We start from the raw sequence: 16,773 nt of genomic DNA on the forward strand, positions 1-16,773 counted from the left end.
ACATTTTTTTTCCCCGCAAGACCCCGCATCAGAAGATTCAAAATTGATCCTCCCGCATATATACGCAAGAAACGCGAACTGCACAAGCAAACTCTTCGCTCAAGAGAAGCTACTCCCGCCTTCTCTACCCTTTTGGGCCTATGGCCTACCGAGCACAATAGCCCTTTGGGCTTCATACTATATTTTATTTTCCTTTTCCTATTTCATTATTTAAATGTTCATTGGCACGTTTTTATTTCTAACGATATTTCACGTGCTCATATAGGTAAAATCATTGCTCATCGTACTATGGTGATGACATTCATGCCGAGATGGACGATACTTTTGTCATCTACATACGATTTCGATCGTATCCTCCCAAGATTTTTATGTCATCGGACGAATATCGAAAATGACTTCATCAAGCAACTTCATGCATGACGATCGATTTTCAGAGCAATTTACTTATATACGGTCTATTTGGCAGACCAACAAGTATGTTTTTCTTAAAGTTCCTGCTTTTGAACATATATATATAAATTATCAGGCGCTATTAGCCTTTTTCATGTCTTCTTTTCCGGCATTCTTATTACGCTGATGAGACCAAAGAGGGATATGATTCCCCTCTTGGTCGACATTTTTTGTGTGACGGTCATGGGGGAGTCATGTTATTATTTAAAGGGAAGAAATCGATTTCGTGTGGTTGTCTGAGTACACCGCTGTTTTGGGTGCGATCATGAGAATCGCCGATATGCATCGATTATTTTGTGACCATATACATCACAACCCTTCTAATTCTGGTTACATACTTGAATATTTCGATTATTCGAAACCTATACAACCCTCGTTTCTTATGGATGCGTCGCCATCGCGACTGTTATTTGAATGTTTGAGTTTTCTTAAACTCATGTCGATAAACGATAATCCCAAGGTCTACGTACTCATTTATTTGAGTTGATTCATTACTCTGATGCATCACTATTTGCCTACAAAAGATCCCAAAAATAACACATTCTATGGGACACACTTAAAGTGATTCAATAAACGTCTATGATGTTGTATTACCAGAGTTGACCTTGAAACATGCTCCACATCCGAGAAACACATGTCTTTTTTGACACATGTATCTATTTCTTGAGGACATTTTGGAGATGGAAACATAACATTCTTCCATTCTCAAGTAAGCACATTTTCTAGCCTCAAGCTAAGGCTCCGCCCAATCCGATATACAAGATTTTGTTGCTACGGACTTTTGATTAGTCACTCTATTTTGATTATGTCTTTTGCTTACTATTTTTCAAGTATGACGTTGGCATTGCCATGATTATTGCTCGACTTTAGCTTAAGTCGTCTATTAGAATTGGAAGCTTGCTTGTGTTGTATTAAATATTAGCATATTCTATAAAATTTCTCATATTTCTTGTTTACAAGATGGACTCGTGAGAATTTTATTTGCCTTGGCTTAGCATGCATGGTCAACGTTTGCAACTCACGTGGTTTTTAAATTGGCCGCTTTTGGGTTACATTTGACCCCAATAGCACTACATTGTGATTTTGGACCTTCAAATTTGGAAAACGGACCTCGGAACGTCAAACTTGAAGTCGTTTTTTCCCGGTTACTGTTCCGGCGTTTCCGGAACGTTTACCGACATTTTACCGGCGTGTTCGCCGCCTTCCGGCCATATTCTGGGGTTTCCGGCACCACCACCCAGTTCCTACCGGCGTCCCCTGTCGGACCTGAAGTTCCGGCCTCCATACCGGCAAGTTCCGGCCGCCGCCGACCGGTTTTCCGGCAATCGGTGCTGCCGGTTTCCGCGCGAGTTTTTCCGACGATTTTTCGTCTTTTCTCGTCATTTTTCCGGCATATTTCCAGCAGTTTTTACTGCCACGTTTTCCTAATCCAAATTTCACCCAGTTTTGAGTTCTTTTGACATGGTTTTTCAGTTAATTTTCCGGTTTTCTCCAAGTCGTTTCATCGCTCAAACGATTTTATTATTATTGGTGACCACCCGCACCAAATGGATGGTCTTCCACCCAAATTGTTTGGTATTCAACTGCTCCAATACCATGTTTTTCCAACTTTTAAGTTGAAAAATGTAGTCTTATTGCCATGTGATACATTCGATGAGATTGTCATTTGTTTCAATCCCCCCTCTTACAATATCTTACAGCGTATTGTCTAGAGAAGTTCACCACGTTGTTGACTATCTTCATTTTATTTTGAGCATGTCTCACCGTGAAATCGAGTGTCTTGCTAATTGCGTAACCACCCACACTGTCCTACGGCGCAGGTAGTTGTTTTACGGATCTCGTGCGGAGATTGTGTTTCATATCTTCGTGCCTTGCTAAGTTTTAAAGGCCATACATGCCAATGATGGATTTTCATCTTGATATTTGTGTTAAGAATGGAGAGGAATAAATCTGTCAGATTTCATTGACAGTATCCTTTTCAAGCTTCGACAGTAGCTTTGTTATCCTGCAGACATAGTTTTGCTTGCCTGCAGCAGTAGCTTTATGTAACTCAAGTTTCTTTGAATCATGGGTTCGGTTTTACTGTCTTCTCGGTTTTGACATGATCGTTTTTTTGGTCATTTTGAACAAGATATGATGATTCGAGTTCTTTGAAATTCACATCATCATCTATTTTTCATGTTCACGAAGCGATTGGAGGACCACCTCACCCATGCTCCACACGGTGAGGCCGAGCCTGCCTATTTCGGCGGCTCCATGGCATTAAGGCCGTCGGTGGCGGCATCCCCTTCTTCACAGGAGCTTGTGATGCCTCCCGTGTTTTCTAATGCCTCCATGGTAATCTCTGATGCCCATCGCTCATTTTGCAAAGCTTGTTCTTTTGCTAGATTTCAAAGAAGTCCTTATTTACTAAGGCTCCAACCGAGAACATTCCATTCTTATGACGTATTTAAGGTGACATTAGTGGACCATATCCAACCGAATGCGGACATGTTTCGGTATTTTTATGGTATAGGTTAAGAGCATCGACGCGTCGGTCACACGTCGCTTTGCTTTCCACAAGAAACGCTGCATTCACTAAAGTTTTTAGCTATGATCATCAACCTAAGGGTTCACCACCCTCCTATCCTCTCAAATCTATTTGAATGGATACCGTTGGAGAGTTCACCCCCACGACTTTGATGATTTCGTTTTACATGTCTACTGGGATCGTCGTTGAACATATTAGTCCTCATGTTCATTCACTGCACGATCTAGCAGAGTTCAGACTTGGTTATGGGTACTAACCTGCCGATTTTTGCATGGGGATATGTAATGATGTTGCATACATCGACACTTATTCGTTTCAGACCCACAACTTGCCAAGCGTTTAGTGCGTACCAGATGATCACTGGATACGGTCCCAACGTTGTTTTCACTAACGCCTATTTGGTTAAAGTTGTTTATGTGCCTCAATTGTAGTTATCTCAATGGGTCTACTTGAAACGATTAAGTATTCTGGTTGGTTATGATTTATGAATCACCAACACTTTTCCGCTATTTCCAATCTACAACCGTTGATCTCTATCTTACGATATTAGCAGACGGTCACTTTGATGATACATACTTCCCGTCGTTAGGGGGAGATATGGAATGTTCCCATTCCGGTTTTAACGCTAGGAATTGACGTGGTGTGGCACTATGTCTCATTAAGATCCCGCACTACTCAAAGTGAGTAAATGTGCAACGCATTATCGACCTCCAGAAAGTTAAAGATTCGATGCTCAATGACTTTACCGATATTGTGAAAGTGACGAGATCGCACATAAATGCTGTGATGTGCCGGTAAGGTTGGAACTCTTAGAATATGGGAGAATTTCATATGACCTGGTCCTAGCACCGTTGGTACCATCCCTGACAGTGGGAAGGAAGCCGGCGATGGCACCATCGTACGTTGTGGTGTTGTCGGCGCCCGTGGTATTGTACCACAAAACAAGGGCGGCAAACTCAAAGATGGACTAGCAAGGGTCATAGCTTCGGTCTTGGCTCCTACCTAGATGAGGGGGTGACCATTATTCTCTGGAATTAAAACCAGAAAGAAGCGAAGTGCGTAGGCACAAGTATTTCTCCCATCATCAAGAGATATTCTCTGAACATGTGTATCAACTAAGTTTCTGTGGGACGCTACAGACTCATTTGTTGATGTTAGAGAAGAATGGAAATCCCATGAATTGATCGTATACAACGCGCGCGTGTGTTTAATGGATTGATCTCCCATGATTGATGATGTATTCGCTTATGCTCATATTCCGTTGTAAAGCATCAACGATGAGCAACTTGACCGAAGTGGAAAGAATCAATACAGGTTGAACTAGACTTGTTATGTTGGTCGTTGTTTGTAAGTGTAATGAGAAAGATGAAGTCATGCAATATATGCAGGACTTATGGTGCAAAGATTGTCTCATTATCCTTGTAATGAGTACGATGAGTTATATTCTCTCGTTATGGACATAATTGCTTTCCGCTACTTGATCAGTAGTAGTGTCCATGAAAACTGATTTGCAGCATATGATAGTGGTCATATAATATCTGTAAAGGGATCTTGACGCATATATGAGAGTGCCAGAGGGACTTTAAATGCCTCTAGACCATGGAGAGCTTATGTAATCAGATTGCGACATTCAAGAGAACGTAGTACAATCGGTTGCAAGAACTCATACCCATATGTGTTCATATGAAGCTAATTCTTGATTCTCTATTCCGTCTAAGTATAGATGATGAAGAGATTCAATGAGCTATACATTCATACATGTTAGTGTTGTTGGGACACTATTGCTTTCATTATGACGTGATTAACTATGCGCCTATGCATTGTCATTAGACTTGCATTGCTTCTTTGACATGGGTTTAGTTCTACACTTAGTGAACCAACACAAATCTTATCCACACCAACGCCGCCAGCAGCTCCAGCAACATCAACATACGCCTTGGTGTAGCAGTCGACACTGGTAGCGTAAAAGATACGTACGGTTCCACTTCGGACCAAAATCAGTCCTTCATTGGTCCATTCCCCCATTCTTTTTGCGAAAGTCACATTGAATGTAACAAATCAGAATCTGTCCAGTTTCGTAGGTCAACTTCAACGAGACCTACAAGACAGCTCGCTCAATGAAATATGGTGAAATTGGTACCTTTGGAAAGGCTTATGTGTCTACTTTTCAGATACACTAACCATTTGTTCATAGCTATCATATTGAGTGAGTTATGGCCGTTTTAGAAAAGTAGGACAGTCCTGTCCGGAAATTTGCAAGTCAGTCAACTTCGACAGAGCATTGTGAATTGTTCCGATCGGATGAGGTTGTGAACCTTATGTCACTGGAAAGCCACAGGTGTCTACTTTTCAGAACATTTTACGGTTCGCTTATACCTATTTTGACGAAGAAGTTATGGCCGTTTAAGTGAATGAATGTCATTCTATCTGAAAATCTGATTTTCATTACAAACTCTTGTTTTGAGTTGTTATGCAATCTTGTTTCCTAAGATCTAAGTTTAGCTAAGTATAGCATGAATGATCTAAGGATGTGTGGCTAGACTAATGATTAATCATTAGCCCAAGATTACGTTTGAGAAGCATGTAATGAACGTTGTATACGTTGTACTTTGTACTCCATGATTATGGCACTAATCAGGGAGAGTTGTTTCGTAGACTTCAGGGGGAGTCTAGCTCACATGATACTATTAAATGTAGACGGTGCGTTGTGCTCTTTTTCCCTTCGATCAAGCTTTTGTTTTTACCCAAGAGGTTTTTATTTTGCTTGACAAGGTTTTTACCGAGGCAACGATATGTGCACCATGCAACCTAGGCATGCGACACAAGGGGGAGTGTTCCGGGAGAATTATTATTCTACCCTTATGTGTGTCTTAGTCTAATAGGTTTCCTGTTAGGAGATAGATTAGTATCTCCGTAATAGATTAGGACTCTGAATCCTACGAGATTGTGGTTTTGTAATGCCTATATATAGGCCCCCATATCATTCAATAATACAAAATTATTTCATCCTGAAACAAGTTTTAGATTTTGTCAATTTTTATCTGTAAATCAATATAGGAACTCAGTTCGTGATGGTAATTTGTCCCAATACTCGATCTTGTGGCAGTGCTGGTAACTGGTAAGTGGTTACGGATGACAACATTTGGCAACCTTGATCAGATTTGCATATAAGCTTTTCCGTCATGTTACTAGCCCGGAAGTGTAAAACCCATCTGAATCCCTTAGCAGGGGTTTAGTTTGTGTTCTTATTACACTACAAAAAATATGAGGAAATGACACATTCATTTGTGGCTCAAATATGGCCGTTAATGGTGTGGCCTGTACTCAAAATCTCACAAAACTTCTACAAATGTGGTTTTATTATTATTATTAAATCTAAAGGCCACATTTGTAGGAAATTTGTGGTATTTTGGGAAAATGCCACACAATTAAAGGTACATTTGAGCCACAAATAGTTTGTGCCCTTTCCTCGTTATTTTGTAGTGCTACGAAACCCGTGTGACTGTTTGTCACTGGCGAGTTTACTTGCATATGCATGCTTCTGGTTCGCCTCTGTAGTTTCACACACCTTGACTTGAAGACATGTTCATGAGGAAATCTCTAATAGTTAAATTCCTCATCAGATCAGACGTCAAGGTACTTGCCCAAAGTCTCACTAATGTATATATCTATACTATATTAGGTCTATTATGTAGATGATGAACCTGTAATTTTTTTTCCCTGCATGAACCTCTTGATGGGTAAAGCTGCCATGTTAAAATTAGATGTACGGATGTACCATTCATTGTTTAATGAATCATGAATTGCAAGAAATTGAGTCAAGTATTTGTTGCGTGCAAGATATATCAGGGAGAACATTAATTGAGTTTAGAATTAGATCGAGGTCGATAAATTAATATTCTCTTCTTCTGCTCCTTTTGTTCCCCAAAGAAAGTCGATGCATGTATGTACGGAAATTATTCCCTCATCACATCTACCTAATGTGACTAGAGAGTTGAAAAATGAATATTACAATAAATTTGTATGATCTCTCATCACATCTACCTAATCAATCCATTTTACGTATTATACTTAATTTTGTCAAGCTAGCTAGCTGTTGCAGAACTTGTAAGCATCATCCCTAGCTAAGTTTACTTAGCTAATCGCAATAAGCAGCACATAACCACGCTTTTAAAGCTTGAGTGACATGATTATAACACAATTTACAAATTAAATAAAACTCCATCGAAGATTATAGTTAATTCCACAATAATCACTGTCGGTATTGGATTGATCCGTTGAATATGAACTCCCCCTCGAGTCCAGTACTTCTACATTCCCTTTTGAACAACTAATTTGTCTCTACCCAAATGAATTACAGAGATAAATTATCTAGGTTCGTATATCATTGAACCTGCTCTTGTCTATATCCCTTGATACAGGAAACTTGAAGCCTCAAGGGTGGATTTGTTTAGTAAGTAGGCTTCTTCTATGTATTACTTTAATTAACGTCGAGTCCTAATTAATACATATATGTTGCGGGGCAAGAATGATGGCTGTTTATAATTTTCATTTTGATCAAATGTATGATGTGCAATTCAACTTGAGGTTTTCCACTTTCGAGTGGTTAATTGCACCAGGTGGCCCGGTTAAATACTACTTATTTCTAATGAATAGGATGACTGGCTTGTGAATGTCACAGGAGAAAATTTAAAGATTCAAATTTGAGTACATGCGCGCAGTACTTGAAAAACATTTTATTTATCTCCAAAAAGTGTTAGGGCGTCATCCAAATTCAGCGCCGTATCTTACGTGTCATGTCATGTCATGTCATATTAACACATTAATAATTAAAATTATATAAAAATGTCATTTTGAATGGAAAGACAATTATATTTTTGTTAATCTAACGATTCTAAATTAGTATAAAAATATTTTTTATTATTTTTTATCATTTATCCGTTTTCATCACAATAATACTTCTAAAATACAAGTTAAAAAACTAAAATTTATGAAAATATGTTTATCATTTATTCATTTTCATCACAAAATATATTTATTTTTTAAATTTCAGACGATGTAGGGTAATTATAACATTTATATTTAGATGAAACTTTTGGTAAGATTCTTTTGGGTTTTTTTTTTCTGAAACGAAATATTATTTTGTTAGGGTATAATCAATTTAAGAGGATATGTAAGGTAACAAATGTTATTTTTCCTAGAGTATACATATCTTAATTAATATTATATTTAATACAATTATGTTGATGGTAATCTTTCTAGTGACAAATATTTCAAGATTTATGATTTTTTATTTAATTAATTTATATTTACGACTAATTAATGACTATAATCAATTAATACAATTACCATATAGACACCCCCACACACACGTATATATATATATATATCGCCTGTGCACACACATACACATATATATCTATATATTTTCAATCATACTTTGTGTATATCGTTTTTTTTTTACATTTTGAAAGCATTTTGAAAAAAAATAATGATAGAAAAAAGAACTACAATTTTTTTATAATAATATAGAGTCGTTGAGGATAAGATTGATTTTCATTCAAAATGACATTTTGTGATTATTGTAATTACTGACATGACAAGCTGACATGGTATGCCACATGAGATTGCGGCTCCAACTCTAGCGTCATATTTTCATCATGGCGCTAAAACATTTTCTATTTCCAAATTCCGATTACATACAATATATATGACTTGAGGATTTAGTTCAAGTTTAATTTTGCATTTCAATTTTCATACGACTAATTTCTATTACAGTAACATGCCATTTTAAGTTTTCTATTTGATTTTGAATGCATTTGGAAGTATGAGAGCCAAGCCCTAAATTTACTTGAGTGACAGCTCAATTCAACTTGTATGACATTATCACGTGAATCTAGCAATTCAAATCTAGATAATCACGATTTGAAATAATAGTAAGTTAGTAACTGATGCAGCCTGCATTGCAGACAACTATCTCTTTCGTCTGGATGGTCGAAAGAGTAAGGGTCGTAACTGATATGTTAAATGCATTTAATGTTTTGTCTTAATTAGCTGAGTCTTTTATTTTCCTCTAAATCAGTTTTGGTTTACTGGAAGCCTTAAAGCTTATGTAACTGATTTAGATTTCTGTTTAAAAGCTATGGTATAGCTTTTGGTATGTAGTTTTTGGGGGAGATTAAAATAAACAGAGAAACTTTCTCTTCTATCAACTTGGTATTCCTTAGGAATCAACAAGGCATAGTTCTCTTATTCTTGGCTATTCTCTTATGTGAGAATCAACAAGAGTAAGAATCAACTCTATTTCATAGAGTTTGTCATCTTACCTATCACGCACGTTGTCAGTTGGTATCCAGAGCTCAGGCCATTATGCCTCCAAGGAGGGGACGTGGAGGAGCGACTCAGGGACGTGGCAACGATGAAGAGGTTGAGCGTTTGGCTCAACAAGTTGAGCGCCTCACCCAACAGGTGGAGGCCTTAGTTCAGCAACAACATGATGAAGATGAATTTGATGACGAAATCAATCCTTTCGGTGAAGAAGGTGAGAGAGGAGAGCGGAGGCTGGTTCAGAATGTTGATACAAGGCGATGGGAGACAGGCATGAGGATTGACATTCCTGAATTCCATGGCAGTCTTCAGCCTGAGGAATTCGTGGATTGGCTAAATTCTGTGGAGGAGGTTTTGGAGTTCAAGAAGGTTCCTGAAGACAGAATAGTGTCACTTGTAGCTACCAGATTTCGTGGGCGTGCCTCAGCTTGGTGGCGACAATTGAAAGCAACTCGTTCGCGACAAGGCAAAAATAAGATCACAGTGTGGGAGAAAATGAAGAAGCACATGCGCAGCTCTTTCCTACCACCCAACTACTCCAGGTTGATCTATCAGCAGCTGCAAAATCTGAAGCAAGGAAACCGAACAGTGACAGAGTATACCACCGAATTCTATCATTTGATAGCTCGTTGCGATCTTGGGGAAACGGATGAGCAGCTAGTGTCAAGGTATATTGCAGGTCTCCGTACCGAGTTTCAAGATACATTAAATTTGCTAGATCCATTTACTGTGGCAGAAGCACAACAACGAGCCCTACAATTAGAGAAGCAAATCGCTCGAAAAACAGGCAGAGGTGGGACCTGGTCCCCTAGCAGTCCAAGTAATCGAGGTGCTATCAGCAACTCAGCCCCTAGTCGCACACCAGCTTCACAAGTTCAGAATGTGAAACCACACATGAGCGAACCTCCAGCCAAAATACAAGTTGTGGGGGTTGGACGTGCTGGTACTCGCTGCTTCAAATGTGGTGAGTCTGGACACCGAATGGCTGATTGCAAGAAAGAAGGAAGGGCCGGTAAGGGCTTGTTCATTGAGAATGAAGAAAATTCACTACAAGAATATGCCGATTTCGCACAGGCTCCTATTTATGATGACTATGGTGGGGATGATGATGTTTCTGAGGAGTTTGTGAAGGGTGATGAAGGGCCGATGCTTGTTGTACAAAGGACATGTTTTACCCCTCGAGAAGTAGAAGGTAGTGATGGGTGGCTTCGCAATAATATTTTTCAGTCCACTTGTACAATTGGTGGAAAGGTGTGTAGGTTGGTAATTGACCCAGGCAGCTGCGAAAATGTTATCTCTGAGGAAGCAGTTACCAAGCTGTGCTTGGAGACACAACAACACCCTCATCCATATAAGCTTTCATGGCTGCAGAAGACTAATGATGTGAAAGTTTCAAAGAGGGCTCTTGTTCCTTTCTCTATTGGTACAAGCTACAAAGATAAGGTGTGGTGTGATGTTGTGCCGATGGATGCTTGCCATATTCTTTTGGGACGACCATGGGAGTATGATAGACATGTGACACATGATGGACGGAAGAACACATACAGCTTCATGTTCAATAATACTAAAATCACTCTCCTGCCAACTCGGGAACAAGTCCCAAAGCCAACCCATGTTAAGTCTTCGATGATTTTATTATCAATGAAGAAATTCGTGGGAGAAATTCATGATACCGGGGTGGTCTACTTGTTGGTTGGTAAAGAGAAATCCAGTGATTTGTCTCCTATCCCTGTCCCTGTACAAGCTTTATTAGAGGAGTTTCAAGATGTCTTTCCTGAAGAAATGCCGGCAGGACTGCCACCTTCTCGTAACATCCAACACAGAATTGATTTGATCCCTGGAGCAGCCTTACCAAATAAGGCGCATTATCGGATGAGCCCCAAAGAACATGAAGAACTGAGACGACAAGTAGAGGAGTTATTGGCAAGAGGATACATCAGGGAAAGCATGAGTCCTTGTTCAGTTCCGGCCTTAATTACGCCAAAAAAAGATGGGACATGGCGCATGTGTATAGACAGCAGAGCCATTAATAAAATCACGGTACGTTACCGTTTTCCCATTCCTCGTTTGGATGACTTGCTAGATCAATTGTCAGGTGCTACTGTTTTCAGCAAGTTAGACCTTAAAAGTGGGTATCACCAAATTCGGATCAAAGATGGGGACGAGTGGAAAACAGCATTCAAAACTCGTGAAGGCTTATACGAATGGTTGGTCATGCCTTTTGGCCTCTCTAATGCTCCTAGTACTTTTATGCGGGCAATGAATGAGTTGCTTCGACGGTTTATTGGAAAGTGTGTGGTGGTTTACTTTGATGACATCCTTATTTACAACCCAAGCATTGAATTGCACCTACAACATCTAAGAGAGGTCCTAGAAGTCTTGAGAAAGGAGAAGTTTTATGCAGCAGTGAAGAAGTGTTCTTTTATGACTGACAAGGTGCTGTTCCTTGGCTATGTGGTGTCAAAAGATGGGATTCTTGTAGACCAGTCCAAAGTGGAAGCAATCAAGAATTGGCCAATGCCGAGAAATCTACAAGAAGTCAGAAGTTTTCATGGGTTAGTATCTTTCTATAGACGCTTTATACAAAACTTCAGTTCTATTATGGCGCCTATAACCGATTGTATGAAGAGTGGGAAATTCAGTTGGACTGAGGAGGCCATTGTAGCTTTTCAAGCCATCAAGGAGAAGCTAGTTACTGCCCCTGTTTTGACATTTCCGGACTTTAACAAACCATTTGAATTGCATTGTGATGCATCCAAAGTCGGCATTGGGGTTATTTTAAGCCAAGAGGGGCGACCAGTAGCTTTTTACAGTGAAAAGCTAAATGGCTTCAAGGTGAACTACAACACATATGATGTGGAGTTTTATGCTGTTGTTCAAGCCCTCAAGCATTGGCGTTCTTATTTAGCTCATAATGAGTTTATCTTATATTCTGATCATGAGGCCTTAAAACATCTCCATGCACAAGATAAGCTCTCTGCTAGGCATGCTAAATGGGCATCATATTTGCAGTAGTTTACATTTGTGTTTAAGCACAAATCTGGCGCCTTGAATAAAGTGGCGGATGCTCTTAGTAGGCGAGCGAATTTTCTCACCACCATGAATACTCAGGTGCTTGGGTTTGATTCATTGCGTGACTTATTTTCTACATATTCCTACTTTGGACCTATATTGAAGGATGTGGAATCAGGCCTACGATCTGACTTTATCCTTCATGATGGTTTTTTATTCAAAGAAAATCGATTGTGCATTCCGATGTCCAGTTTGCGTTTGAAGATCATTAGTGAGCTGCACAATGAAGGTCATATGGGGCGAGATAAGACATTGCAGCTGGTGATGAATTCATATTATTGGCCAACCCTACGACGTGAAGTCACTAAATTTGTTGAAGGTTGTAGGGTGTGTCAGTTATCCAAAGGTGTAGCAACTAATGCTGGCTTGTACATGCCATTACCAGTTCCTGAACGACCCTGGGAGCATGTCAGCATGGACTTTGTGTTGGGACTTCCTCGCACTCAGCGAGGTAAGGACTCCATTTGTCTGGTGGTTGATCAGTTTTCAAAAATGGCACACTTTATTCCATGTAAGAAGACCACATATGCTGTTAATGTGGCACTGCTTTTCTTTCAAGAGGTGTATCGACTTCATGGATTGCCAAAATCCATTGTTTCTGACAGAGACACTAAGTTTCTTAGCCATTTTTGGCGGTGCTTGTGGAAGCTTGTCAACACAAAACTTAATTACAGCAGTGCCTATCACCCTCAAACCGATGGACAAACTGAAGTTGTCAACCGGTCGCTTGGTAATCTGTTGCGAAGTTTGGTAGGAGACAATCTCAAGTCTTGGGATCAGAAGTTAAGTCAGGCTGAATTTGCTTTCAACCATTCTGTCAACAGGAGCACTGGATTCAGCCCATTCTTCATCACTTATGGCTATAACCCAAGGTCGCCTCTAGACCTTGCTCCTACTCCGAACCTGCAGCATGCTCATGTGAAGGCTGACGACTTTGTGGCTAACCTCCAACAAATCCATACCACAACAAAGCAGCGACTTGAGGACGCCAATACAAAGTATAAGCAACTAGCTGATTTGAAACGACGACATGTGGAATTTGAGGTTGGTGATTTTGTATGGGCTGTGTTGACAAAAGATCGTTTTTCAGTTGGGGAGTACAACAAGTTGGCTGCCAGAAAGGTTGGACCAGTGGAAGTTATAGAGAAGATAAATCCGAATGCATATCGTTTGAAGCTTCCCAGTCACATCCGCACTGCTGATGTGTTCAATGTTAAGCATCTATCACCTTATCGTGGTGACAATAGTGAGGAAGAAGAAGTAAATTCGAGGGCGAATTTTTCACACCCTGGGGAGGATGATGCAGCCTGCATTGCAGACAACTATCTCTTTCGTCTGGATGGTCGAAAGAGCAAGGGTCGTAACTGATATGTTAAATGCATTTAATGTTTTGTCTTAATTAGCTGAGTCTTTTATTTTCCTCTAAATCAGTTTTGGTTTACTGGAAGCCTTAAAGCTTCTGTAACTAATTTAGATTTCTGTTTAAAAGCTATGGTATAGCTTTTGGTATGTAGTTTTTGGGGGAGATTAAAATAAACAGAGAAACTTTCTCTTTTATCAACTTGGTATTCCTTAGGAATCAACATGGCATAGTTCTCTTATTCTTGGCTATTCTCTTCTGTGAGAATCAACAAGAGTAAGAATCAACTCTATTTCATAGAGTTTGTCATCTTACCTATCACGCACCCTGTCAGTAACACTTGAGAGCCATAGCTAGCTGTTTAGTGTTGCATATTTAACTCATTGAACGAGTAATTATTATGTTTACCGGCCACACCACGTGACACTCTCATGTGGTGTACCAAATCAATTATATTACGTATGGTATAATTAACATGCACGCGTTAAAAATGACAAAAGTTTATTTACATATAAGAACAATCACAATAAAAAATAAACCAATAACATTAAAAGTGACGTTTGAGATATTTGTCGGATATATATAATAATTTGTTCGGAACATCACGGTGCCAATGTGATAATTGATAATTTGATACAAATGATATTATAATTCACAAGAGAGCTTTATATATATAATGCACAACTTTGGTCTTCGATTCATATATAGTACAACTTTCTTTATTAGCTGGCCACTTCCCATGCACCATTTCTCTTCTCTATGATCCACACACGCACATGAATAAAAACAATCCAAAGAATAAATAGAGAACATTGAAACCTTAATATCGACCAACCTTTATTACAACCCTAATGAATGCAACGAACTCGATCAGGCGTCTATGAAAACTGCATGCATTGATCAATTAATAACTTGACCGATGACCACCATAACCGGCACCACCGGCACCACCAGCCCCGACTATTTCCGGTTGATGAGGTGGTGGGCCGCCTCCTTCACCCCCGTAACCTGCTGCTCCTCCCGCTGCAGCAGCGCCTGCACCTCCGTAACCTGCTTCTTCTTCAGCAGGTTCGCAAGGAACAGCTGCGGGAACCATCACTCTCTTCTTCTTCTTCTTGGCCAAGCAAAAGAGACCGACCAGGAGAAAGGCGAGGAAGAATACACCACCTAGTGAGACACACACGGCGATGACAGTGGTGTGGTTTTTCCCGCCGGAGGGTGGAGCCACGACGTTAGAGGATGGTGGGATGCCTCCGATAGGTAGAGGAGGAGCCCCGTAGGGTGTTGGAGGAGGATAATGCCCATTGTATCCCGGAGGAGGCGCACCCTTACTTGGCTTTGGTGGAGGAGCACCCTTGCTTGGCTTTGGTGGATATGAAGATTTCGGTGGTGGAGCTCCCTTACTTGGCTTTGGTGGGTAGATAGACTTAGGTGGAGGAGCTCCCTTACTGGGCTTTGGTGGGTATACAGACTTGGGTGGCGGCGCACCTTCACTGGGCTTTGGTGGGTATACGGACTTGGGTGGCGGCGCACCCTTACTTGGTTTTGGTGGGTACGACTTGGGTGGTGGTGCCCCCTTACTTGGCTTTGGTGGATATACTGGTGTGGGTGGTGGAGCACCTTCACTGGGTTTTGGTGGATATACCGACTTTGGTGGCGGCGCCTCATAGCTTGGTTTGGGGGGTGATGATTTTGGAGGGTAATGTGGTGGTGGAACAGTGGGTGGGGTGTGATGATGACCATGTGGTGGCCGTGCTGGAACTGATGGTGGTGAAGCTGGAGGAGTAGCCCCGGTTGGCGGGGGGTAGTCATGGTGATGTGGTGGTGAAGCAGTAGGTGGTGAAGGTTTAGAATAGTCATGGTGGTGTGGTGGTGAAGCAGTAGGTGGGGGAGGTTTCGGGTAGTCATGGTGGTGGGGTGGTGAAGCAGTGGGTGGTGGTTTAGTGTAGTCGTGGTGGTGGGGTGGTGAAGCAGTAGTTGGGGGAGGTTTCGGGTAGTCATGGTGGTAGGGTGGTGAAGCAGTGGGTGGTGGTTTAGGGTAGTCATGGTGGTGGGGTGGTGAAGCAGTGGGTGGTGGTTTAGGGTAGTCCTGGTGGTGAGGTGGTGTAGGTGAAGGTGGAGGAGGTTTAGGATAGTCGTAGTGGTGAGGTGGAGGAGGAGATGGTGATGGAGGAGGTGGTGATGGTTTATGGTGGTGATGATGATGATGATGTGGTGGTGGTGGAGGAGGAGATGACACAGGTGGCTTGGGATAGTCATGGTGATGCGGTGGTGGAGGAGGAGATGACACAGGTGGCTTGGGATAGTCATGGTGATGGGGAGGTGGTGGTGATGGTGGAGGAGGAGGTGGTGGTTGCACATTGTAGTGCTTGGGGGGTAATTTTGGATGATGGTGATGATGTCCATGGTGGTGAGGTGGGGGAGGTGGGGGAGGTGGTGGAGGCGATGCGGTTACAGGGTTACATGGGGGAGGTGGAGAAGGTGGTGGTGGAGCACAAGGAAGAGGTGGTGAAGGTGGTGGAGGAGAGTAGTAGGGATAGCTCATGGTTGCTGAACGAAGTTCTTTGGGTTAGAGTTTACCCTTGGCAACCAACCTATCTCTCTCGCTCTCACTCTCCTCAACTTGGAGAGCCAAATTCAAACTTAGAAAGATGAATAGAATGAATGGACAGAACTCTATATTTGTAGTGCTAGAACGGGAAATGAACTGAGGAAGCTAGAGAAAGCTTCCGACTCTTACTCACCCAAAATATATTATCCATTTTTTTTGGCAGTGAAATAATAATTGAGAGTTAAACAAGATTGAGTTGTCATTAACACTTCAAATTCAGATGGGAGCTAATATTAAGAAGTGACTTTTGAATGCAAAGGCCGCAGACACCAAATTAGAGGAGCAAAGTCTTTGTTCTTTGTTTCTGTTTCTTTAGGGTTTAGTCCACACTGGGAGGCTCAAGACTACAGCAATATTCTGCTGGTAATTCATTCTTTTATATATTTGAGCAGCCAAGTAGTTACCAACTTTGTAGAATAATCA

General features: G+C 41.0%; 2 protein-coding genes across 2 annotated transcripts; one reads left to right on the forward strand and one right to left on the reverse strand.

The window, feature by feature from the left end:
- Positions 1 to 9,349: 9,349 nt before the first annotated feature.
- Positions 9,350 to 12,322, forward strand: LOC126795838 (uncharacterized). The gene has a single exon (XM_050522583.1). It carries the CDS (start codon positions 9,350 to 9,352, stop codon positions 12,320 to 12,322), a length of 2,973 nt encoding a protein of 990 aa, XP_050378540.1.
- A 2,321-nt stretch (positions 12,323 to 14,643) lies between these two features.
- On the reverse strand, positions 14,644 to 16,284 carry LOC126795839 (extensin-like). The gene is made up of 2 exons (XM_050522584.1): positions 15,979 to 16,284; positions 14,644 to 15,828 (listed from the first exon to the last, which is right to left on the reverse strand). The coding sequence occupies exons 1-2, from the start codon at positions 16,282 to 16,284 to the stop codon at positions 14,644 to 14,646; spliced, it is 1,491 nt and encodes a 496-aa protein (XP_050378541.1).
- Positions 16,285 to 16,773: the final 489 nt, after the last annotated feature.

Source organism: Argentina anserina, chromosome 5 (assembly GCF_933775445.1).
Source record: "Argentina anserina chromosome 5, drPotAnse1.1, whole genome shotgun sequence".
Lineage (NCBI taxonomy): Eukaryota > Viridiplantae > Streptophyta > Magnoliopsida > Rosales > Rosaceae > Argentina > Argentina anserina.

What these genes read in the sequence shown, in the direction of transcription:
- LOC126795839 (XM_050522584.1), bottom strand. Translation starts at nt 16,284, where the DNA reads ATGAGCTATCCCTACTACTCTCCTCCACCACCTTCACCACCTCTTCCT. An exon ending in ATGACTATCCCAAGCCACCT is followed by an intron (nt 15,829 to 15,978) that starts GTGTCATCTCCT and finishes CCTCACCACCAG; the next exon opens with GACTACCCTAAACCACCACC.
- LOC126795838 (XM_050522583.1), top strand. Translation starts at nt 9,350, where the DNA reads ATGCCTCCAAGGAGGGGACGTGGAGGAGCGACTCAGGGACGTGGCAAC.